The following is a 26,126-nucleotide window of genomic DNA, read 5'->3' as shown; positions in this document are numbered from 1 at the left end:
CCATCAGGGAGCTGATTGTGTAAACTCGGAGTTCCAACTGGTTTTCAACATATTCTATCAACTTCTCTATAACAATATTGCTCTTGATTCAACCTCTGGTTCAAGCTAAGCTTTCCCTCTCTGTTATTTTTATCCTTTGGTACTGCCTGTATCTACTTAATCTATTTTTCTGCTTCCTGGACTCAGCCATTAAGGCTATCCAGGCCTGCAAGGAAAGATGAAAATGTCCCTACACAAGAAACCTCTGACATTTGAAGTCTCTCATTTCTTGGGAGCAATTCCAGGTGATCTACAAGACCAGGGGATCTACAGTAGTTCATTTTTTTCTGGTGCAAGGGTTAAGGTGTCCAAAGCAGCAGGAGCAATGGGACATAATGGCATCAAAGTGGTAATTGTGAGCTACAATGCAAATGAGTTCAATTTCTGAGGCTTGTGTCTAAGGATCTTTCACACACTTGCCTCTCCTACAGTAGGATCATGTAACACCAAATATAAACCTCAAATAATCAGTTCTTGTCCCTGTTTAATCTATGAAATGCTACTATACAGGAGCATGTAGTAAATTACAGAGTTTTTAAATGTCACCAAATACTTTTCTGAATCAAACAGTATGGATTACAACTGCTAATTCAAAATTAAAGGAGAGAGCAATATGGCATCCTTGGTCTGCAGACTTCCTATCTAATATTATTCTGATTTACTCTGTTTAACTGAGATTAATTTATGTTATATCATTTCTATGGTCATTTCTCTGTATACAAGCTCCCATTACAACAATATCTGTGTAACTGACTGGTGCATTAGCTAATTTTGTGGCAAAATCTCCTTATAAATAAAGTAGAAAGGGTCACACCATGAGGCTATGGAAACAACTAAAAAATAAGGTTTCCTTCATATAGTTTTTTAAAATGACTAATCCCACTATGTATGTGGAAGAAAAATGGTTTCAAGAATACTGCAGTTCACCTTGATTCTCAGCCATGCTGCTGCTGAGACTGGATCTCTCTTATTCCATGCTACCGGTCTAGTAAAAGTCACTATTTGTATCATAAGTGCCAATTCCATGGTTTTTTTAAGCACTTGTGGAAACACTTGCAGGCGTTTAAAAACAGATGATTTTCCATTCCATTAGTTGTTTTACTCTGGCATTCCCTCTTTGGGAATGACCACTGCTGGCAGGGATGCATATGAAAATAAGGATATAATGGACAAATGTGCTGTCCTTAAGCCCTGTGGAAGAGTGAGTCTATAAAAATAGTGTACCAGTTTTAAGACACCTTTTTGAGCTATGTTTCAAAAATGGCTTTCCCTTTTAAGAATTAAATTTGCCAAGTATAGAGACCATGATGCAGACTAATCTTTTTTTAAATTTACACAAGAAAAGTGAAAGGCTGAAATATTGCAATGTGCAATGTAGTAACTCCCTAGGACTGTGTGACATTGGGGACATCTACGATGCAAAAAAAAAAAAAAAAAAGCCAAAGTCTACTGACTCAGGCTCGTGGAGCTCATGCTATGGGACTAAAAATTGCAGTGCAGATGTTCAGGTTTGGGCTGGAGTCCAGGCTCTGAGACTCATTGCCACAGGGATGGGGTTTTTTTGTGTTTTGGGTTTTTTTCAGCATTGATATACCCAATGTCACACAGTCCTAGGGAGTCACTACATTACAAAGTGGAGGGCTGTGAGTGGTTTTTCTTTTTGTTTTTTAAATAATTGAAGGTAAGACACCTCTAGCAATCTCAGTTATAACATTGGTACCCTGAAGGATTCACTGCAAAGACTAAAGGAAAAAAACCCTTCCAATAAAATTGGGCCAATTTAAGTAAGGGTCATCCCAAAATAATCTCTAGTGAGTGGATTAGTGAATTTGGCCTCCCATACCTTGGAAACAAGTTCTACGACATAGACTGAAACAGGATCTCCTGCTACAGTGCAAATCTAAACCATAATTCTTTGTAAATGCCTGGTGTAAGGCCCAGGTAGCTATTTTGCAAATGTTTTTTGGAGGCTGCCTTGCCTCGGATCAAGTGCAGCTTAACATGGCTTTCCAGCTTCAGACCAGCTAAGTAACAGCAATATGAATTGCAATAAGGTGGATGTTAACAAAGTTGTCCAGTGAATAGATATGAAATAAAATGTAGAAGGCACTTCCCAAGGGCTTTAGTCTGCTCCAAGTAAAACCTAGGGACCTTTTAGCATCAAACATGTGGAGAAAGGCCTCATTAGGAAGGGCATGCAGGAAAAAAATGGTAGGGTGTTAGGCTCATTAAAGAGTAACTCCAACTCCATCTTGGGAGGGAATTTAGTGTCATTGTAAAGATGGTAGAAGGTAGATCAGTCACTAGGCCTGAAACTAACTCTGTGAGCCAGGGGTGAAAGTAACTTAAAGGACTTGCCAGTACTCCAGAGTCCTGCGGAGGAGGAGGGGCCTCAACCAGAAGAGGCGTGGCCTCTATCGGAAGAGGTGGGGCCTTTAAATCCCAGAGCTTTTAAATCAGGATTTAAAGGGCTCAGGGATTCAGCTGAAGCTAGGAGCCAGGCCCTTTAAATCACCCCTGGAGCTACCAGTTGCAGAGGCGGCTGGGAGCCCTGGGTTTGGGCAGGGGTGAAAGTAATTTACATTTCTTACCCATATGGTCTAATTGCAAGCAACCCACCTCTCCTACACACTTCATGGATCCCTCCCATTGCATGACATAGATAGAGAAAATAAAGCTACTATTACTACTACCAGTACTGTCTGTAATAAAACTTTACTATTGGAATAAGCCTGAAAAAGTGAAAACTCACTGTCACATTTTTCTCAGTGTCTTCCCTCCTCCTCCAGCCAGGCTGCGGACACGAGGCTCCATGCTTTCTCCCTGCCTGGCACTGAGCAGCTGCAGCAGGGGCTTCCCTCTAGCTTGCAGCAGGGAGACTGGCTGAGGGAGGGAGAAGCCTGCCTCCTGCCTAAAAATGGTTTAAACTCAGCTGTTCCCTGCGTGGTTCAGTAACATTTCAAAGATCTGCAAGCAGTTTGGACATCACAACCATGATCCTCTGCTGGGGAGGGAATGGGATAGATTTGAACTTGGAAATGGTTCCTGATTTTGATTGTGTTTTTTTGTGTATAGGAGATCCCCTCATCCCAGGGGCAGAAAAGAACTGCCCCTGCCATGATCACACACAAACTCTTCCCCACCCCTAACAACAACTGAAAGTGAAATTAACAAGGATGCCAGAAACGGCTTCTAACCCTGGGGGCTGAACTGCGCAGGGAATAGCTGAGTTTAAACTGTTCTTATGCAGGCAGCAGCAGCAGGCATCTCAGCCAGTTTCCCTACTGCAAGCTAGAGCCTAGAGGAGAACCCCTGCTGGGAGGGGAGGAGGGGAGGAATGCAGAGCCTTGTCTGCAGCCTGGCTAGAGGAGGGGCGAGAAACCAATGTGACAGTGAGTTTTCCCCCTCCACCTGCTTTTATTAGCTCTGGATTTAAGCTGTGCAGCCAAATGCTTATATTTGTTGTGTATATTATGGGAGACAAGACCCCCTCATCCCGGGGGCAGACAAGGACTGCCCCTGCCACGGTCAAACACACCCTCCCCACTCCCCGCAGCTACTGTGAGTGAAATTAACAAGGATGCCAGAAACCACTCCTAACCCTGAGGGCTGAACCACTCAGGGAACAGCTGAGTTTAAACTATTCTTATGCAGGGGGCAGGCTTCTCTCTCCCTCAGCCAGTCTCCTTTTCTTACCAGTCCTCCGTACCGTCCCGTACCCGCTTACTTTCACCTCTGCTGTGAGCTGAAGTCACTATCATCAGGAAAACGACCTTCTAAGATAGAAACTTAAGCTTACAGGAAAACGAATGGTTCAACAGGAGCTTTTATCAACTTCAGGCCACAGGAATATGTCTTGACAGAAAGCTTTTTAGTAGGAAACTTCAAAAACATCCAGCCCCATATGAACCTGACATAGTGGTACAGAGACCATGGTCTATCTTACACTAATCCATGATAGGTCAAAATGGTTGTCAAATGTACTTGGATGGAATTATTCTTTACGTTTTAGTCTCAGACAGGTAAAATAGATAGCCAAGGAGGTTTTGTGCAGGTCAGGTAAAGGGGCCCGCTTGGAGGTGCTTGCATCATGCCTTAGACCCTTTCCATTTGGACTTGTAAGGCTTTCTAAACTTGAAGCCCAGCCAAATGATGCTCAGCAGTCTTGTGTCCAAGTGACCAGGACCCAGTGGGGCAAAAGGTTCTGCCTTTGATATAGAGGTCCTGCCAGGCTGGCTAAGTGCGTTGCACCATTTCAACAACCTCTTGTCTTTTATTGAAAGATAGCGTATGGCCCTTTGGCTTCTGGTGCTGAGGTCCTCTGTAGAAGGGGACTGAGAGCCTTTGAAGCCGCTTAGCATGAAAGCATTATCATGAAGTAGAGCCTCACTTCCCTCCCTTGAAAGGAGGTTCAAATGAGTCAAAGAGCCAACATTTTGGCACAGCCCTCAGATTGGATGGTCACAGTGTGGCATTTCGGTGGTGAGGCCATCCTACAGGGCTAACATCCTGCAGGTGCTGGAGCACCAAAACACCAAAGCAAAGCACCTTGTAAGTACCAAGGCACTGAAAACATTGAGGCACAAAAGGGTGGTGAGCACTAACAGCTCATCTGTGACAAAGTTCTAAAGAGGTCTCCACAGAGACTAGGAAAATCAAGTATCAAAGCAGGTTTCAACATGCAAGGAATTGCTCAAGGCAACAACCTCAAATATTAGCACAGCTGTACTCATCCTGCAGGAAGCTCCTTTGCCAGTTGCAGACAAGAAGAAACTGATTGTGATATCAGGAAGAGGGCATTTATACCTGGCATTTATACCTGGCAGAGGCCTGACTTCTCAAAGCTATTTAGGTACCTAATTCCCATTAATTTCAGTGGGACCTAGATACTTAAATACTTTTGAGAATCTCAGCTGTTAGAGAATAAGCAATTGTTGAGTGATCCAAATATGGGGCATCTGAAAAATTGAGCTGGAAACACCCTCGCTTTCACACACCCCGTTTTTTGTTTGTTTGATACAGTATCTCAAATATGGTCATACAGATTTTTGTTCATATTTTCCAAAAGAACTTAGTGGGCTCAGTTTCTGCACAAACAAGCAAATGCAGCCCAAAGTCCAGCCTCTTAAGATTGAAGGGGACCAATCTTACACTAAAGTCAGTGGGAGCTTTGATACTCATTTCAAGCAGGATTGGGCCCCTTAGAAAGCAGACTTTCTGAAATAAAGGTTCTGGCGGTTTACTTTAAGCTGTGCTATTAGCAATAATTGGATTTTTAATATTCTTACTCAAATAATAAAAAAATGAATTGTGTGCTCAATAAATTGCATTCAATATAATATTCATGATTAAATACTGAAAATAAATAAGTGCAGTGAAGTTGCAATAGCTACTTTTGACTTCCCCTCTGCTGAAATTTCATTCATGCTTTCATCTCCCCTTATCCTGTCTATTGCAACTCTTTTCTCAGTGGTTCCCCCAATCCCAGCATTCCAGACTCCACCATGTGTAGAATGCTTCTCATATGTACAGAGCACTCCCATCCTGAGACACCTCAGCTGGATCCACTTTCATTTCAGAATCCCAGTTCAAAATCACTCCCATCATTTTTAAATCCCTCAGTAAACTTGCCTAAGGCTGCCACCCAGATGTTAATCTCTGTTCTCTTCCCAGCTTTTTCTGTTCATCTGGTATCTGCCTCCTCTCTGCCCACAGCACAGTCTTAGCACTGGTGGTATGAGAACCTTCTCCTCTGCTGTTCCTGCGTCCTGGAGCAGCATTCCTGCAGTTTGCATTCATTCTTCATCTATTTTCAGATATCTGGAGAAATCTTTTCCTCACTTTTATATCTCTCTTAAAGGTGTTCTCCAGAGAAGAAAAAGATTGTGCCTTGTTTTGTTAGTTTATAAAGAAGGGCTGAAGACATTTTAAAATGTTGGTTTCAATTTTTTTTCTCCCTTTACAAAAGAACCATTTTGACCTCTCTAATTTTACTGGAGGACACACGGAAACAAGAGAACTGGTGGGAGTATGATGCTACAAGAGTTTGAAACTGGAACAATTGAAGGCAGAAATTTTTAGTCAGGTTGTTTCTCCCAACACCCATTTAACTCAAGCTCCTAACAAACACCTAGTATAAAAACTCTATTTGTGAAAGATTCAATGTCCTCCACATGTGCACTTTGTCAGCTGATGGCTAAGAAAATTCCCATTCCAATTGTCTGGTCCTCTCCTCCAGCAAAAACAGGGGCATCAAGTCATCATAATTCTGATATTCCTAAAATACTAACAGGAGGAGAAAGGCTGGTGCTAATCCTTCAGTTGCCTTCATGCAGTCAGATCTCAGTGCCCATACAGAGCCTCACTGACTTCAGTTGGACTCCACGTGGGTGCAAGGGCCTGCCTGCACAGATCTCCCTCCACGATCGAGGCCTTTATTTGAAAGAGAAAAATAACCCGTGCCTTCTGAGCCTTTTTTTCTGTTCATCACAAAATTAAATTAAAAGATCACAAACATATTTTCTCCAAATTAATCTTTCAATTTTCTCTCCTTTTGCAATTGGCCTGACTTGTTTTAACTTATTCATCATCCAGTAGCTCTTCTCTGCCATGTCCAGCAGAATCACCGTTAACTTCAGCATTGACTGCCAGTGAAAGCTATAATACTCTCCAACTAACTAGTAGTATTAAACCCCATTAAGGCTTTGGGGCTAAAACTGCATGGTGAAGAAGGTCTACAAAAATAAGGCCCTGATTCTGCTATCTGCTCCATCCAGGCAGACAACTCCCCTCCCCCTTTTTGACTTCAGTAGGCTCCCTGTGCAGATCAGATTGTGGGATCAGGTCCTAACATTGTATTGAACACTGACATTCTAAATACCTAGTTTAAAATAAGTAAAATCTACTTCTTAATGTCTGAGAGATTAAACTAATACAACAGATGTCAGTTTGCTGGAGCCCATAATACAACCTATATTTGTGCTCCCTCAGCCTTGTTTTTGCATTCTGGGGTTAATCAGGAGGGTAAGTGAAAAACAGAGAGAGTGTGTGTCATTTGTGGAGAAAAGGTAATGATGAATGAGTGGCATGAATGAATGGAGAGAGAATAAGTGAATGAAGGGATTGGAGGAGATGAAGTTGTTCTTCTGATTATTCCAGAGGGTGGGGATAGAGAAAGAGGTGGAGGAAATAGGACTAGGAGAGACTGCGTTTGTAGGTTTTACATTTATGCTCGGGTAGTCATTTGTTTTGTAAACAGAAAAAATTAGACTGAACATCAATATGGGGAGGTGTTGCATAGCCAGGCAAAAGGTGGATGTATTCAGGATGGATGAATAACTTGCATGGTTAGTCCCTCTGCTTTTGTCACATTGTGTCACAGATTTATTTTCACTTAAACTTGGTTGCTTGTGCTTATTTATATTATAGTAGTGCCTAGAAACCCCAGTCAAGATCAGAAATCCATTGGGCTAGGCAGTGTACATACAAAAGGTAAGAGACAGCCCTTGTTCCATGGTTCCATCCCTTGCCACTAAATAGATAAGACAGTGAAAGTCTTTTTACAGATAGAGAACTGAGGAACAGAGAAATCAAGGTCCAATCCAAAGCCCATTGAAGTCAATCAGATCAGGCCCCTGTTGACTTCCCCAAGGTCACACAATAAGTCTGGACACTGAAATATACTGATAAAGACAGATTCTTCTACTGATTAAAGAACAGATCTTAGCTTGCAATCCTGGTTCAGACAATGGATCAGTATGTGACCTTGGACAAGTCAGTTAACCTCTCTGGTAAAATGGAGATTTTAATACTACCCTTACAGAGCAGTTATGAAGATTATCAACTAATATACAAACACTTGGAGAGTCTCTGAATGAAGTTATTAATACATAGTGCTTATCTAGTTATTATTAGACTGGCAGGTTGAGGCATTTTGGCAGGGCCATGTGTGTTGTGTTGATAGGAGGGATCCATTTCCAGTGCTGGCAGTCTGGCATCTTTCACTAACAATAAATTCACTTTAAACAGGACAATTCCTAATATATCTAATTTGTTAGATACTTTTCAACTTTACCTTCTCTTTTACACTTGGCAAAAGCTACTCCTATCACAACGAAACATAGCTGATTAATCAGAGTTGTATAGACAAGATGAACCATTCCTTCCATTCCTTTTTTACTTTGGATATATATCATTGTAACTCTTGACTTCACAATTTACTGTTTGCAGCAAAACTGGATGAGGAAAAAATCATTTCACTTTTCAAAGATGGCAAACAACTGAGTCATCACCTAGCAGTTTTAATGTAAACATACCATTTTTAGCAAAAGAGACTTGTTTTTATTGGAAAATTAAAGTGGATCAACTCTGTGTGGGGAAATACAAATCCCAGCTAAGGAGATAAAAATGTCTTATCTTGACTTTCTCTGGAAGTCATGTGAAAGACGTGTTATAATTGTGGCTTTGGAGAAATGGTCAAAAATATACTTGAAATCATATAAACCAAATCTTTAAATTGTCAGCAACGTTTAGATATAATTGATCCACCATGTAGAAATATTAATGGATAATGCTTCATATAGCTCTTTAAAAATATATTGCCATAAAGGGACATCATCAACTTGAAATAACCGTTCCCTGAAAATTTTGTACTTACAGGTTTTTTGGGTTTTTTTACAATTAACGCCTAATATTACTACAACTGAAGGAAGTTAGCAGACAAATATTTCTCTAATTTTTTACTTTTATTTGTTCCATCAATAGCTATTAGCCAAGATGGTCAGGGATGCAACCTCATGCTCTGGGTGTCCCTAGCCTCTGACTGCCAGATGCTGGAAATGTATGATAGGGGATGGATCACTTGATAATTGCCCTGTTCTGTTCATTCTCTCTGAAGCACCTGGCAGTGGCCACTGTCAGAAGACAGGATACTGGGCTACATGGACAATTGGTGTGACCCAATATGGCCATTCTTATGTTCATATGTTTAACAGCACAGTATGGTTAATTGCATTTTCTCTCTCTTGTGATGGATGACATCATTCTCGTGAAGCACGTGCACATGCTTCCCTGGGCCCTGCAAGAGGGTTTTCACCAGTAAAACCAAAGCTTCTGTTATTTCACTTTTCAGGTCAGAAAAGGTGTCTCCTCTTCCCCTGGTGTCTGTACAAAGCCAGGGCACAATAAGAGTCTAGTGCAGAAGCCGCCTTCTTTGCTCCCCAAACACCTGTATGGGTCATGGGAGTACCAGATGCTTGGCAGGGGGCTAAGAGAATTCTCCTTCATTCCCCAGACCCAACTGCAAGACAGGGAGCAGCAGAGATCTGGTAGAGCATGCAGGGAAACATCTTTATCACACCATGAACCCCAAAATGAGACTGCGACACACCTGCCAGCTGCAGGAAGAGGTGTTGCAAATCTGTGCCCCCCAAAAGCACCCAGGAGCAAGTGAAAGAAAAAGCACCTGGCTGGGTGATTGGCATCCTGCAGTGAGGTCCAGGGAGAAGCCAAGAGACAAGAGCTAGTTAGGGAGGAAGAAGCAGAGCTGCAAAAGGCCAGGAGCAGCTGGCCTGAGACAGGAAGGCCACTTCCCACCCACTCAGGCTCTGCCTATATTAAGGAAATATGTACTGATGTAATATATTGATATAGTTACACCAATGCAAACCTCTTAAAGGGACTTACACTGGTGCACCTTAATCCAGTAACACAACAAACTAAACAGCAACAGGGTAGGTCCTGCTTTTCCTGGTGCAGAGCATGTCCATTAGTGGTTTGTGCTGGCATAACTACCTTGATGTAATTACACCAGTGTAAATTCCCTCAATATACATGGCTACATACAGGACACAGCTCTCTCTTGCAGGATAAGGAGAAAACAGCAGTCTTACACAAGGCAGCAGGTGGCTGGAAGGGATCCCCTGCTGGAGCTAGGACAGTGAGTGGAGCAGCCTAGGAAGCAATTTGGATCCTTTGCAGGAGTTGGGCCAGGTAAGCAGCAGCATCTCCTGCTCCTATTTCAGCTTCCGCTGTGGAAGCCAACACAAGCCAGGCCTGGAAGGCAATGGGGATCCTACTGCAGGCACCAGACAGGAATGGGGGCCAGAAGGTCAGTGGTAAACTCTGCCCCTCAATGGAAACAGGGGATCCTTGTTCCTGGTCTGGATTACTCCGTGGGAGCTAGATGGAGAAGCTGGGGCTAAGAGTGTAGTTGGCTCTGTCTGCAGGAACAAGATATTGGGCTAGGAATACAAGAAGAAGTGGGGATCTGTCCCAAGCTCTTCTACAGAAGCCAGGGTCAGGCTGACTGTACAGCTTGGACTGGCTTTTACCTTTAGCTGTCCCCCTTCCTATGCACATTCATACTCCTCAGTTTGTGAGGATCCTTTATACAGTGAGAAAAACAATTTTAAATATACACCTCTACCTCGATACAACGCTGTCCTTGGGAGCCAAAAAATCTTACCGCATTATAGGTAAAACCGTGTTATACTGAACTTGCTTTGATCCACCAGAGTGCGCAAACCCCCCCCCCCCCCCGGAGCACTGCTTTACTGCGTTATATCCAAATTTGCTTTATATCGGGTGGCGTTATATCAAGGCAGCGGTGTAATTTCAGAGTCTTAGGGGCAGGTCACCTCACCAAAATGAAGTTACTTCCTTTGAAATTGACTAATTTCAAGTTGACAGTGTCCCTTTAAGATCTGGTATTATTCTGTATTATGGTAGTGCTGAGAGGCCTCATTTGGGACAAGAGCCCTATCGTCCTACACAAACACACAGTAAGAGACATTCCTGGACCTAAAGCACTAACAATCTAAGCTCCTGATTGATCCTGCCAACTGATCCAGGAGGATGAACTCCTGAACCCCACTGATTTCAGTGACGATTTGTATGGGCATAAGGGCCTGCAAGAGGGAAATTTTATTGATCAACTGGCAAGATAGGGGTCTAAGTCAAAACAAGCTGCAGTAAGTGAGTATAAAAAACAAAAGGAAGGCGTGAAGGAGGAAAGACAAGGATAGCAGCAATAGGAACATATGGTTACATAGACTAACTAGATGCACAATTTCCCCATTAAAGATTTTTACTTTTTTTTTTTTTTTTGGTAATATCAGAAATCCCTGCTGGCTGTTTGCCTAGCCACATTCAGTAAGCAATTTACCACAAGTATCACAGTAGAAGGGAGTCTTGGGGAGGGATTTGCAGGAGTACAAGGTAGTGGCCTTATGAGTTAGTTTGGGGAGAGTGTTCCATGAAGACGTGGCAGTGTGGAAGAAAACGCAAAGGTGCTTGCAGGAGAAGTGGAGAAACAGGCAATCCAGGCTAGCATCATTGGTGGGGAAAATGTGGAGCAGAATGCGAGGGGAGATAGAGACAAATAAAATATAAGAGTAGCCAAATACGAATGAGCTGTATTGTGAATGTTGTTAAAAGTAAGGATGAGAGCTTTTATTTGACGTGTTGAAGAAGGGGGAACCAGTGGAGGGACTCCTATGAGGTTGGCATAGTCAGAACAATGAGTTAGGAAAACGTATATTGGCAGTATTGTTTTGAATGGACCTGAGGTGGACAAGATGGATTTGTATATGTTGAACTGTGGACTTCAGGTTAGCCTAGTCAGTTTATGATGATTTGTACTCCTTGTGTAGAAAAAAGTCAAACACTTTAATCACTGGGTATTGTGAAATGGTACCAAAAAATTCCTTGCTGTGTAATTATTTCATAAAAGCATCTGAGATGATTATATACAATCGCTTTGAATTTACCTCCTTCTAGACATCAGTATTAAAATGTCTTTCTTATAGATTGGCTGTCCGTAGATATATTTATAAAATATAAAGGGCCTGTTTTCATTTAGATTTTTCATAAAAGTATAGTATGTTTTAGTCTACCTTGCACTTTGAATCTGTAAACTATAATTCCCTAAAGAAACAACTCATTTTAAATTAAGATGAGTCTCTATGCGTGGATGGCATAACTGTGATATTCCATCTTATTAAACTAGTGATATAGAGTAGCCACTTTCCATTTAACAGGAAAATTCCTGTCCCTTGCCCCATATCTCGCACAAAGTTTTCTATAGGTCTATTTTGCATTTCTTCTGCTTGTGTAAAACTATGAGAGATAGTAACATCTAATGAAAATGTCACAGTAAAATGTCAGCTTTCTGAGCTCTCCCCTTTTCATCTAAGACTTTCAGAAATTAAGTGGGTGTCCCTTCCAGACTTCTTTGCAGAAGGAGGAAAGGCATTTTGGTTCAAGTGCTTAGCTTCTGAGAACAGTGGTTACCTTAAAACAGCTCAAATCTAGAGAAGCTAACATATGTGACGGGATATTTTTTAATACCAGTGTCCTTAATAAGGGATTGAGGGTTGACATTATGAAAAGTTGATTGTCTTTTTATTATGGTGGGTTGTTTTTCCTTTCTTTTGGACCTTGCCTACTACCCTGATCTCAGTGACTGAGGAATTAGGCAGTAGCAGATAGCCATCCAACCACATGAGTGTAAGAAAATTGTGTCTTGTATTGGGAATCACTGATGGAGGAATGATGGTGTTTAAAACCTGTGCTAGTGAAAGATTTGGAGGTGGGACTGGAAGTCATTGAGAAGGGTTATCTTTGGTTTCTGGGGAGCAGAGGTGGGGATGGGGAAGGGTAGCAGTAAGGAAGGACTTTCTGTAAGCTATTAAAGTTGGGAACAGATTAAAACACTAAGGACCGATAAAGGGACTCCCACCTAGAACTCCTTCCAGTGAGCCTGAGTGCAGATTTGTAGACTTTTAGGGTATGCTTTCACCTGAGTAGATAGTCTGATAAATCTGAGAATATTTTTTCTCTTAATTGATGTTTTGGGGTAAGTGGGAGGGGTGACAGGGAGAGTTGGAATCTATTTCTGGATAAAGTCAACTGGCAAATAGTTTAACTATTGGTTTTAAAACTGTATGAAGCACTAAACCTCAAATCTTGAACTCAAGTCCAGCTAGAGGAGCAAAGTTGGGTGTTGAGTAAGAATGGCCATACTGGGTCAGACCAATGGTAAGTCTAGCCCAGTATCCTGTCTTTCAACAGTGGCCATTGCCAGATGCTTCAAAGAGAATGAACAGAACAGGGCAATTATCAAGTGATCCATCCCCTGTCATCCAGTCCCAGCTTCTGGCAGTCAGGGGTTAGGGACACCCAGAACATGGAGTTGCATCCCTGACCATCTTAGCCAATAGCCATAAATGGACCTATCCTCCATGAATGTATCTAATTCTTTTTTAAATTCAGTTATATTTTTGGCCCTCACAACATTCCCAGGCATCCACAAGTTGATTGTGCATTGTGTGAAGAAGTACTTCCTTTTGTTTGTTTTAAACCTGCTGCCTATTTTCATTGAGTGTCCCTGCTTCTTGTGTGATGTGAAGGGGTAAATAACACTCCCCTATTCACTTTCTCCACAGCATTGAAGATTTTATAGACTATCATATCCCCCATTAGTCATCTATTTTCTAAGATGAACAGTCCTATTCTTTCTAATCTCTCCTCATATGGACGCTGTTCCATACCTCTAATCATTTTTGTTTCCCGTCTCTTTATCTTTTCCAATTCTAATATATCTTTTTTGAGATGAGGCGACCAGAACTGCTTGCACTGTTCAAATGGTGGGCATACCATGGATTTATATAGTGGCATTATGATATTTTCTGTCTTACTATCTATCCCTTTCCTAATGATTCCCAACATTTGGTTAGCTTTTTTGGTTATTGCTGCACACTGAGTGGATGTTTTCAGAGAATTATCCACAACTCCAAAATGTGTTTCTTGAGTGATAACAGAAAAGTTAGACCCCATCATTTTATGTGTATAGTTGGGATTAAGTTTTCCAGTGTGCATTCCTTTGCATTTATCAGCATTGTATTTCATCTGTCATTTTGTTGCCCAGTTGGCCAGTTTTGTTACATCTCTTTATAACTCTTCTCAATCACTTTTGGACTTAACTATTTTGAGTAATTTTGCATTATCTTCAAATTTTGCCACCTCACTGTTCACCTCCTTTTCCAGATCATTTATGAATATGTTGAACAGCACTGGTCCTAGTACAGATCCTCATGGGAACCCCCCTATTTACCTCTCTCCATGGTGAAAACTAACCATTTATTCCTACCCTTTGTTTCCTATCTTTTAACCAGTTACTGATCCATGAGAGGATCTTCCCTCTTATCCCGTGACTTACTTTGCTTAAGAGCCCTTGGTGTAAGACCATGACAAAGGCTTTCTGTAAGTCCACATATACTAAATCAACTAGATCACCCTTGTCCACATGCTTGCTGACTCTCTCAAAGAATTCTAATAAATTAGTGAGGCATGATTTTCCTTTACAAATATTGAGTTGATGCTTCCTCAACATATCATATTCATTGATATGTCTGATAATTTTGTTATTTACTATAGTTTCAAACAATTTTCCTGGTAGTGAAGGTAGGCTTATTGGCCTGTAATTGCTCTGATCACTTCTGGAGTCTTTTTTAAAAATCATCAATACATTAGCTATCCTCCAGTCATCAGACACAGAAGCTAATTTAAGTGATAAGTTACATGCCACAGTTAGTAGTTTTGAAATTTCATATCTGAGTTCCTTCAGAGCTCTTGGATTAATACTATCTGGTCCTGGTAACGTATTACTGTTTAATTTATCAATTTGTTCAAAAACCACCTCTATGGAGACCTCAATCTGGGACAGTTCCTCAAATATGTTACCTAAAAAGAATGGCTCAGGTGGGGAATCTCCCTCGCATCCTCTGCAGTACAGACCAATGCAAAAAATTCATTTAGCTTCTCTGCAACTGCCTTGTCGTCTTTGAGAGCTCTTTTAGCACCATGATCATCCAGTGGCCCCACTGATTGTTTGGCAGGCCTCCTGTTTCTGATGTACTTAAAGTAGTAGATGTACAGGGCGTGGTTGTGTAAGGTGGGGTGGGGGAAGGTGAGGATCCCTTTGCTCATTCCAAGCTATTTTATGGTTGTTGAGCTGCTCCACAGAGGCTAGTACAGCTCAATGGCTAGAGTAGTTTCTGTGGGTCCTCAGGCATCTCCTCTTTGCTCTGCAAGGAAATATATACATAAAAGCAGTTCTTCTGGCCCTATCCCGGTCCTCTCACACCCAGCCCACACACCTGTCCTTCCTCTTGCTACCCCTGCAGTGCTGCTGCACAGGACAGGGCTCCATGGGTGGACAACTCCTCACAGTCCTCTAAATCCAAATCACCACTCACAGACAGCAAACTCCAGTTCTGCTGAGAAGGGGCCCTCCACAGCACAGTTAAAGGAGTTGGATTTGCCCCCAAAAGATAGTTTAAATTCACTCATTTTATAAATTGGAACAACAAATAATAGGTATTTGAAGTGGAACAGGCCACACCCTGCCAGTACAAAATTGTTAACTTCCCTAGAGTAGATTTTCTAGCTCTTTGGGAAACCTAGTTTTAGGTATCAAGTATCAGAGGAGTAGCTGTGTTAGTCTGGATCTGTAAAAGCAGCTTTAGGTGGTTTAAGTGCTTTCCTTAGGACAGATTGTAGAACTGCATCTCTCATCTCACCATCCCATAGCTTTCCCTCTTTAATACCACCAAAACAACAAAGAGTCTGGTGGCACCTTAAAGACTAACAGATTTATTTGGGCATTAGCTTTCGTGGGTAAAAAACCCACTTCTTCAGACGCATGGAGTGAAAATCACAGATGCAGCCATTATATACTGACACATGAAGAGAAGGGAGTTACCTCACAAGTGGAGAACCAGTGTTGACTTTTTACCCACGAAAGCTTATGCCCAAATAAATCTGTTAGTCTTTAAGGTACCATTCAGACTCCTTGTTTTTGTGGATACTGACTAACGCCTACCCCCTGATATTTAATACCACCAGTCACTCCTAGTCATACCCCTTTTACCTGCCTCTTATGGATGTTTTTAAACACTTGGAAAACGTGGCTATTTCCAGAGTTATGCGGACAATGAACTAACTCCTTATTTTGCAGTACCCCAGAGCTGGGCTGGCCAGGGCTTGGCAGGAGCCTTGGACAATTGCTCAGCAATCTCTCTCTCTCTCTGGAAGGTAAAGGCAAAACAGGGGAGGAGAGCCAGATTTGTTCCTATCTAATAGAGCAGCTTTCTCGGGTCGGGCCCATGCCAGCGTGAGGGCCGTGCCTACCAGGGAGGTGGTCTCTCTGACAAGGGCCGCGGAGCAGAGGGGCTCCTTGCAGAGGCCTTGGGAGGGAGCCGCATATCCCCAGGGCAATCCCAGAGGAGATCCTGCCAAGGAGGCCTTCCGGCGAGTGGCGGAAGCCCTGGCACAAGCCACTAGTCTGCAGGGCAAGGGGGCGCCTTCGCGGAGGCCCTCGGCGGGAGCGGGGTCTCCCCCAAGGCAGGCCCTGGCTGGGAGAAGGGTGCCGGGCAGAGGCCAGCAGGCTGCTGGAGGGGCGGCGGCCGCTCCTGCGGGCAGCGGGCTCTGCCGGGCAGTAGCTGTTGGGAGGAGAGGGGCCGCTCACCGGCAGGCAGGTCCCTAGCAAAGGGCTCCGCTGAGAGCAGCCTCTCTCGGGCAGAGGCCCCGGGAGAAAGCGGCCGGTGCAGCGCGTCCATCCGGATAGGGCCCCTGTAACTCCTCCCCTCCGCTCCAGCCTCCTGTGGCGGCGGCGGCCCGGCGCTGCTCCCCCTCCCCGGCTGGCTGAGCGCCGCTGCCCCCCATGCGGATGTGACATTTCACGGCGCTACCGCGGCCGCCATTTTGAGAGAGACAGAGAGAGGCAGAGAGAAGCCCTGGCGCCTGCTACGCTCCCCACAGAGGCGGCGGCAGCAGCGGCGGCGGAGCAGCAGCGGCAGCGAGCCGGGCGCAGGCAGGCCTGCAGGCCGGGAGCAGGGCCCCAGCCTCGAGCGAGCGGCCTCCTGGGGAGCCGGGGGCTCGCGGCGCCTCCCCGACTCTCACCGCAGCAGGGACACCCGGCGGGGGAGGGGGAAGCGCCGGGCCCTAACTCCTGATCTTCCGGCCCCCGAGGAAGCCGCCGCCCCCGGCCGGTTCCCTCCTCCCCACCCCCTTCCCCTGACCGGGTGCCGCCGCCGAGATTGGGCGAATAGCGAGCAAATACGTGCGCGTCTCGCTGCCTCCTCCGGCCGCCCGCTCCCTGCCCGCCGGAGCCCAGCCGCAGCCCGCCGAGGCTGGTGCCCAGGCCCCGCCGCTACCCAGGCCCTGCCGCCCCTCCGCCCCCTGCCCTCCCAACACAGGCCTGCAGCCCCCTGCAGGAAAGGCCCAGGCCGCCGCCGAGCCACAGCCCCAGCCCGACATGAACCACCACCAGCAGCAGCACCAGAAGCCCGGGGAGCAGCAGCTGAGCGAGCCCGAGGACATGGAGATGGAAGGTAAAGAGCGGCTGGAGCAGGCACCGCAGGCGGCCCTGGCTCCCCTGAAGGCGCCCGGAGACCCTGACTCGTCCCCTATTCCCTTAATTTACTGGCCCCCCAGAGCAGCTCCAAACTCTCTGGTTCCCAGCAATCCGCTCCAGGCTTCTTCCCTACGTAACACGCCCCCTTACCCGTCTCCGGTCCCCCTCTTCTTCCCCACAACCCATCCCCCGAACCGGAGCAGCCCCAGCCCCAGCCCCGCGGGGCCGCTGGGAATGGAGCAGTGCTGATGGCCTGGCCTGGGGCTGGGCCGGGGAGAGACCTGGGAATAGGGGCTCCCCTTGGCGGGGCGGGGTGGGGTGTTACCCGTAGTTCTCTAGGGAAGGGGAGAATTGGGGAAAGTTTAGGGTTTGGAAAGTATGTCTGAGAAGAGTAGAGCGTCTGTGTGCCTGGGGCTGAGATACACTGGAGGGGTCCGATTGTAGGGTACGACCCTTAAACCAATATCTTAATTCAGGGGGGAGAGATCGGGGTTCATGGCTGACGTCTGGCTGGGGGTGGGGACCGGGGCCTCTCGAAAAGGGGGTTCACTCTTCTGAGGGCAGGGTTTTCCTGGCTGAAGTGAAGGGTTTGATTTGGTGGGCTGCAGTGACACCCGGGCTGGTCTGTGCTCTGGAAATGGCGTTTAATAGTGGCAGGATGATTTTGTTGGGTGAGAAGGGATGTTTAGCACTCTCACCCTGTGTGGATGGGAGCGTGTGGAGGTCCAAGGGCCGAGTAAATGGGGGAGGTGGGCTCTCCAGTAAAACCTCGGCTGAGTGTAGATAGTGGGGTTCGCTGTCTGCAGAGGAGGGGCTGGGGATTGGGGTGGAAAGGGGGCTGTGCTCCCGGAGGTGCGTGACCCTAAAGTGGAAGCTTTACTCCTAGGACTCGGAGAAGGATTATTTTTGGGGATGGGAGGAGGGGGCTGGTTCAAGGAATTAAACTGTGTATGGGAGGGTAGGCAAGGGAGGGGTTCCTAGTAGCGTTGCCGCTGTGACTCCTGAATGTGCTGCTGGAGCAGGCATGGGGGCGGGTGGTGGGAAGGTTTGTTTTTTTTCTCTGTTGATTATTTTCCCAGTAAGTGAGCGATGAACGGTGGGTCATGGGGCCTAGCGATGGATGGTTTTACGGATTGCTTTCTCAGGGTAGACCTTAGTAGTGCCTCTCCCAGGTCTGTTTTCCCCCAAGTGGATCCGGCCCCTGTATTTCTGCAGCCTCCTGCCCGCCCCCCTCTTCTGTGTTGTTGACTCTAGAGCCGCGCGGCAGGGTTTTGCCTTGCAGCCCTTCCATTGTATCTGCACACAGCCTGCCACGCGAGATGCTCGCCATTTTTAATTGGGGCACTGATCTGAGGTTTATTTACAGAAAATGCATCAGGATGGGGCCTAGCACGGGGTTCTGTGGCCATGTGTAGCTCTTACGTATTCATGGGACCCTGATCCTGCACAGTCATGCCATTGCTCAGGAGAGTATTTTGGAGGGGGAGGTTACTACATTTCCAGTCTTGCTCTTTATCCCAGACCAGTACACTCCAATGGTTCTGTTTGGGATAAAGTCAGCTGTACTTTTTATTAATCTTGGCATTTTTTTAATCTAAGGAAATTAATCTGTAGGAAATGTGTAAATATCGTATCAGAAACAAATAATGAATTCCAGCCATAACTACCCTCCACTATTGTGTATATTAATGGATTTTTGTCTTGCTGATCAAAAATATGAATTCACCTCAGTATTGCTTAAAAGGTGTCAATCATTATGAATGCAGGTATTCAAATCAACAAGAACAGTCACCATCAACAGCCAATTTAGTTGTGAAATATGCAACAATTGTTTTAGCAAATTTAGAATTTTCTACAACCAATCATGGATTGGTACTATGATTAATAAAGCTATTTTACTGAAAGTTGGTCGTAGTCACTACTCACTATTTCATGATGAGAAGGGCATTCTGTGAAACCCTTCTTTTTTTAAAACTTAAGACTTTAGTGCACAATATGATAGATGAAGCACATCATGTGTTATTTCAATGACTGGCATTGTTTAAAAAGAACCCCAAAACCTGTCCCCAAGTTGCCATACATGGATTTGATTTTTTTCATTGTAACCTCAAGAGAGACACATATGAGGTGAATTGGTTTTAAAAAAATACCTGTTCATACCTATTTGTATGTATGCATAAACATAATGTCTTGGGTATAATGAGTTTTCCAGGAGAATGTGCCATAGCCTCCAGCTATAAGCCTTGCTTCCAATATTCATTTCTAGTCCTTTAGAGTATTGACAGTGCTTAATGGTTCTCTGATTTCTATGGGCTTGATCTCAGTGCAGCAGTATTCCAGAAATCTATTCAAGTCCTCATAGGCTGGTAAAATTCACACTAATGGTTCAGAATGATCATAGGACATACTAATCTGTTTGAGAGTTTATTTGCACTAATGGAAAGCTTAACAGAGTTTAGATAAAAAGCAACAAAGAGTCCTGTGGCACCTTATAGACTAACAGATGTATTGGAGCATAAGCTTTCGTGGGTTTCGTCAGACGCGTGTGTTTAGATAGACTCTATACCTTTTTGGAGTGTTTGATTGTCCTGAGAAATTAGTTTAGGTGCACTAGATCATTTAGTCTAGACTCTTGTTCCCTTTCTACTGAAAGACACGTAATTGCTTATATGTGTTCCCTTATTTTACAGTAGAGAACTGTGTTCAACTTTCTAATATGTGGATGTAGATACTTTCTTGAGGAGAGATAAATTATCTTTAGAAATTGAGAAATTATTTAATAAAACACAGTTCTCAAATCTTACACTCTTTTATGCATGTTAAATGCCATTCTCCATTGAGAGATCAGATTAGATTTAGGAGGTATGTGAAGAATGTATGATGGAAAACTGAGTGCACATCTTGACTTTTGAATTATGTGAAGCCTGCTCACTTATTTGCTGTGCAGCTACACTGAACAGTTTCAAATGAGCAGAATTACAAACAAAACTATTGAATCAGAAGAATTAAGTTCTGCCAGTTTGAATGTGACATTTTGTGGATACCTGTCCCTGTTTCTTTCTTTCTTTTGCTTTTGTGATCCAGTTGGCTTGGTTCTCTTCCTTGGACATCTTGTAGGCCATAAAGTGTAAATATCAGGAACAGTAGACATTCCGGAAGATCAGATTGTAAAAAGAAATACTAAGAAAAGACTTTTTTACATTTTAGATAGAAAAGAGGTATAATTTAGTCAGCAGGTATAGAAGTGGCAGCAACAGGCCTTGATAAGGAGTAAGAATTTATGGGGCCATATGATATGCAATCTAACTTATTTGCCATATTATATTGAACAGAATAATGTAGTATTATGATTTGGCTTAATTATACACATTCTTGACGCGTATGGTGGTTGACATTTTTAGCTATTTATTGTGATACAATATAGTTCCTTGCTGAGTTATACATTTTAAATATAGGAATTGTATGGAAAGGTAAAAATAATGCAGTTCAGTAAATGTTGACCTTTTCTGTGTACCTATTGTAAGGACAGCAAATAGTGTTCGTGTAGTATATGCAGCTTGGCGTGTCATTTAAAAAAAACTGTGCTTTTCAGTTGTACTCCAAATGAGACTTGCTATACTAAATTCTAGGAAAGTTTTGTAAAATCATATAACAAAGGAAAATCTGGGGTCTTGATGTAACTCCTATATAACTTGCTTCCAAGGTAAATTGTATTAAGATCTATGCATACTCAAAGCACTTGGTGCTTATATATAATCCATACAATGCTTTCACCACTTCCCTTAAGAGACTATTTCACAGTCTAATTGATCTAGAAGATGTTCCTAATATAATTTACATTTCCTTTTATTAATTTCTGCCCATTACCCCTAGTTATACTCTTGCATGTCATAGAAATTAAATTTCTCTCTTTGGGGTTAACACCCTTTATACAATTGTAGATTATGGTACCCTCCTTAATCCTGTTTAGTCAGTTCCAATTGACCACTTTTAATTTTTCCTAATATGTCAATTTTTCTAACTTGCTGGTAATTTTTTGTTGCTTTTCTCTGAACTTTTTCATATTTGTCTATTTAGAAGTGCCCCAAACTGAATCTAGTATTCCATGTGAGTTCACACCAAAGTCATTTAGAAAGAGCAGGGAAGGAAAAACTTACTGTGAAAAGTTGCATCTGCATACGAAACCTAAAATTGCACTTTTCCCAGTATTATACCAGCAAGTTAGACATGAACTTGCAATGGTAACTATCATACTTTGATTTCTACAGTATTTCTTAGCAGGTTTCTTTTATAAACTGTATTTTTTTGTTTTTTTCATGGTTTAGCTTGCTTTTTTCAAAGTTATATCACATTTTATTTTTCTTACATATCTTTCTAATGTTTACCTCCCTTTAACTTTTTTGACCTCATGAGTGACCTCAACTCCTCACAATTGAATATCTACATAGATACTTAATGTATCAGAGGGGTAGCCGTGTTAGTCTGGATCTGTAAAAGCAGCAAAGAGTCCTGTGGCACCTTATAGACTAACAGACGTTTTGGAGCATGAGCTTTCGTGGGTGAATACCCACTTCGTCGGATGCATGTAGTGGAAATCTCCACTACATGCATCCGACGAAGTGGGTATTCACCCACGAAAGCTCATGCTCCAAAACGTCTGTTAGTCTATAAGGTGCCACAGGATACTTAATGTAGTGTTCATTCCACATCAGAAAATATACTTTGTGAAATACAGATTATAGTGAAAATGTCATTGACTTATTTTTTAATCTGTGTGGTGGTCCTTGTCTCTGTTGAAGCCCAAGAATAATTTCTTTTGGAATCCCACATAATGCCATTATTTTTATGGATGGAGAGGACTGGGTGAAACTGTTTTTGAGGCTCATCAGCTCTGCCCTTTAATTAATTAAAGAGTCAGTTCAAGATTCCCCTCTTTTTGTGTCCCCTCCCCCACTATCTTTCAGACTACTCCCAGCTTGGTAGTGATAAACTCAGGTTATAAACTTGATCTACTTCTCTGAGTTTATGGACATTAAATTTAGCTTGCGAACATGGGTATCTTACATATCCAAGTGGTGTTCTGTCCCCCCCCCTCCCCTCCACCCCTATTGACATTTTTCTCTGAGATGGGGGATGGTTGAATGAGATGGGATATAAATGATGGAAGGGAGCAGATTATAAAGTGAAATTAGTTTGGAGGCTTAATGACAGTGCATCCGGTAAAGAACCCAGCTTAGTCCATTGTTCCCCTCAACAGCAATGTTTAGGGCCCTTCTTGAGGCAATGTACTTGGCCCCGGGAAAGGAGTATGTGTGTTGTATCTCTCTCAGATGACCATTTCATGCCATCCGAGGGAAGTATATCCAAGGTCTTCTCCCAGAGGATGGATGTATGACCTCAGCACCTGGGCAGTAAAATGGGATAGAGTTGGATTCAGGAATCCTCCAGGGAAGGAAAAAGAGAAAAACTAAGACATTGTGCAAAATCTGGGAAGGCAGATGGAAGACTAAAAGAAGTGAATAGTTTAATTTTAAAGGGTGAAGGAGAACATTTTCAAAAACTCATTTACCTTTTCCATCCCCTCTTCCCAGTTAAGTGTGTGTGAATCCACCATATCCAGAATAGGAATAAAATCTCCCTAGGAAACTATCCTAATGTAACTGAAATTATCTGTGTAAAAGCACTATAACCGTGTACATATTTGAAACAGAGATAGTCTTTGAGTCTGGCTTCACTAAATCAGTTTCATAGCTACAGAAAACTTATCACAAAGTAAATCTATGTAGTGCATCCAAACTGCAGCAGTTAAACCAGTTTAGCCAGAAGCCAGTACATGTTGCATGACATCATAGGATATTTGTAAGTGATTTGGGGTGTGTATGAGGAAAATACAGGGTTTAGAGCTTGTGACTTGTCCATATTTCCTTAAATGTTTGTTAAATCCGTTTTTGGTTGCCCATTTTTAATCATTCTTTACTTTTTAGTATTGTATTCTACATATGGATGAAGAAAATGTTGATAATTCTAACCCAAAGGAGTTTTAAAGTTATTGTTACCTAACTCTGTTTAGTTGAGAAGTATTATTTACATATTTGTGTAGTGCTGAAAATGTACTTGATGATTTGCAGGATGCAAAATTAATAATGCTTAGAAAACTTGTTTCTTTAAAAAAATGTTTTTTTTTCAAAGTTTCAATCTGCTCTAGACCTATATTATCCTGTTACTGATAAACTTCTATAGTGAGGTGGATTTGTTTTCCCGGAAGTTGGTTTGGAGGAGAGCAGGGGTCAGGGCATGTTGATCAGCATGTCAAGCTATTAAATAGCTGTGCTTGCTTTTAAAACTTTTTTGCTGGTTACTTATGTGGCTTTATATATTGGTGAAATTGTTTCAGTAGTTTGAATGTGTTACTAGTAGCCAGTGTATCAATAAGTAAATGTGTAAAGTAGTTTTGCAAGTTGGAGTTATTGCAACAGAATATACAGCTGTTGGTACATTGTTGTAATAGGCTGAGATTTAACCCTTAAGTATTGCATCTAAATTCCTTTATGTTAACTAATTCATATAGAAAACAAGCAATGCAACTTCAGAAACTTTGAGGAAATAGACTGTTTTAAATGAGTTGCAAACTTAAGGAAGAATGTTGACCGTGAAGAGAATCTGTGCCATTTTTCTGTTTGAAATTGCCTTACCTATTTTGAAAGCTGTTTTGGTGAACTAGAAAAAGTTCAGCTTCAAAAGAAGTAACAAACTTTAGGACTCTGTAAACAAGTTGCAAAAGAATATTGAGGCCTGGGGAAGGCAGTTTCTCCAATTACTTTGATCATACAGTGTCTGCAAAGGTGTTGGTTGCTTTTCAGAATATAAAAGCACTTTTAAAAATGGTCTTAATATCAAATTTCTTTTAAAGGCTGTTTTATAGGTTCTATACATAAACATAAGCATATGTATGCCATGGCTGCAGATTGTACAAACAAAATGTAAATGTTTGGGACCACCTACACAAAAACTACTTCAAAACAAAACCAATTCAAGGTTGATTAGAATATATGTAAATATTCTTACATTTTTATATTGGATTTGTATGTACTTGGTGTAGAGCATATCTCAATTTGTGTATTTAATTGACTTTTGAAAGATTCACCTAATAGTTACTCTAGGCATATGTAAATTAGAAATGCAAAGATTATTAAGAGATTATTCCTCACAAGTTTAATCATGGAGAATTAAACAAAAACAAACAAAATCACACTTCATAACCTAACTGTTCTCTGACTTCTAAGAAAACAGGGCTTTCAGTGTCTTTGAAAGTCTGAAGTCTTAGACTCTGTCAGACCAAGGGGCAAAATGAGTTCCAGAGTGGAGGGCCCCTCATAGTGTGTAGACAGCAGCCTCCTGTTTAAACCAGGGGACTGAGTTCAGGCACTTCAGCTGATTCCTGCTACTGGCATAAAGAGAGAAGGAAGCAGTCTTTCAAGTAGCTAGGTCCCAAATTACTTAGGAGTTTGTACATCAAAGCCAACACATTGAGTTGTGCCCAGAAATAAACTGTAGGCCATGCACATCACAGTAATGTGCTCTTTGTGCAATACTCCCTTGCGAGTAAGCTGACACATTTTGCAATAGCCAGAGTTTTACATGGTCTTCAGAATTACTTCAAAAGATATTAACATCTTATAAGAAGCAATCATTTAGTACTTGTTACAGTGATAACTAGTTTGTTTCTCTGTGCTTTATTTTCTGTGGTGAGTTAGTTGTAGGAAGGAGAAATTGGGGGGGAAGATAAAGGTTGAAAAAGAGCAGGGTTTTCCATGACAAAACTGGGTTTTTCTTAAATTATGGGATCAAATACACTAATATAGGGTTTTTTTCTGCACCAGTACAGCATAGGAAGCATTAAGGAGAAAAGGAAAATAGACAAGGGCTAATGTCAGAGGTCAGTGTAGACATTTCATTGATAACTCTGATTGCTGTACAATTAAGTTTGATCTCATAATAGTGATTCTGCAAGATGTACCACAAGGATGAATTCTTTAAAAGGGTGTATTCTTAAAGATTGGGACATCCCTAATCTCATTTCTATATTTTTGCATGAAGTGCCATGGGTTATCCTGGGAATTAGACAAAATGAGTCATACTGATCCCAGGGAAACTGAATCTAGTGATATAGTACACCACTTAGGTAAATATCTTTGGGAAGGGTATGGGAGGGAGTAGTCAAATCAACACATTCACGATAAGAATATAAAACATTTCTAACCTTTTTGGAGTCTTTTTTTAACAATGTTAGACAGTAATGGTCTGTCGATGTAACTTGGATTTTGGTAAAGATTTTGATAAGGTCCCCTTATGAAAAATGGAAAAAGGAAAATAACAGTGGGGTTTTGGGGGAAATCTTCTGAATTTATCTGGCTGAATGTATCTGATACAAAGTTCATTAAAGTCAATAGGAATTGTACACTTGATTTATATAGGTTTTGGATTTGGCCCAAGTGTTAGGAAACAAAATCATATTGTGACTGCTCCTTGGATTAAAGAGGGCTTCATAGTGGAGTGCTAAGTATATTAATAATTTAGTCAATCTAGTGAGAAGGTGAGTTAAGAGGTGTTGACAGGTGTTTACAGAATTATGAAAGGTAAAGGGAAAACTGATTCTTCCCTTTTTTAAAAC

General features: G+C 42.5%; 1 protein-coding gene across 3 annotated transcripts in view; it reads left to right on the top strand.

Annotated features, from left to right (window-relative positions):
• The window catches only part of USP7 (ubiquitin specific peptidase 7), a 130,917-nt gene that overhangs the window by 6,650 nt on the left and 98,141 nt on the right, over positions 1 to 26,126 (top strand). The window contains exon 2 of one of the 3 annotated variants that reach the window (XM_044979431.1): positions 9,905 to 10,029. The exons of 1 other annotated variant lie outside the window; for it this stretch is intronic. Coding sequence is in view for 1 of the 2 variants with exons in the window: in XM_044979428.1 (XP_044835363.1) it covers positions 17,357 to 17,432 (76 nt within the window). In the remaining variant the exon portion in view is untranslated. Of the gene's footprint in view, positions 1 to 9,904; positions 10,030 to 16,961; positions 17,433 to 26,126 lie in introns of those variants that run through there. One more of the 3 variants, XM_044979428.1, reaches the window with a different exon arrangement.

Source organism: Mauremys mutica, chromosome 11 (genome assembly GCF_020497125.1).
Source record: "Mauremys mutica isolate MM-2020 ecotype Southern chromosome 11, ASM2049712v1, whole genome shotgun sequence".
Classification (NCBI taxonomy): Eukaryota; Metazoa; Chordata; order Testudines; family Geoemydidae; genus Mauremys; species Mauremys mutica.
This window is presented reverse-complemented; position numbering and strand designations above follow the sequence as displayed.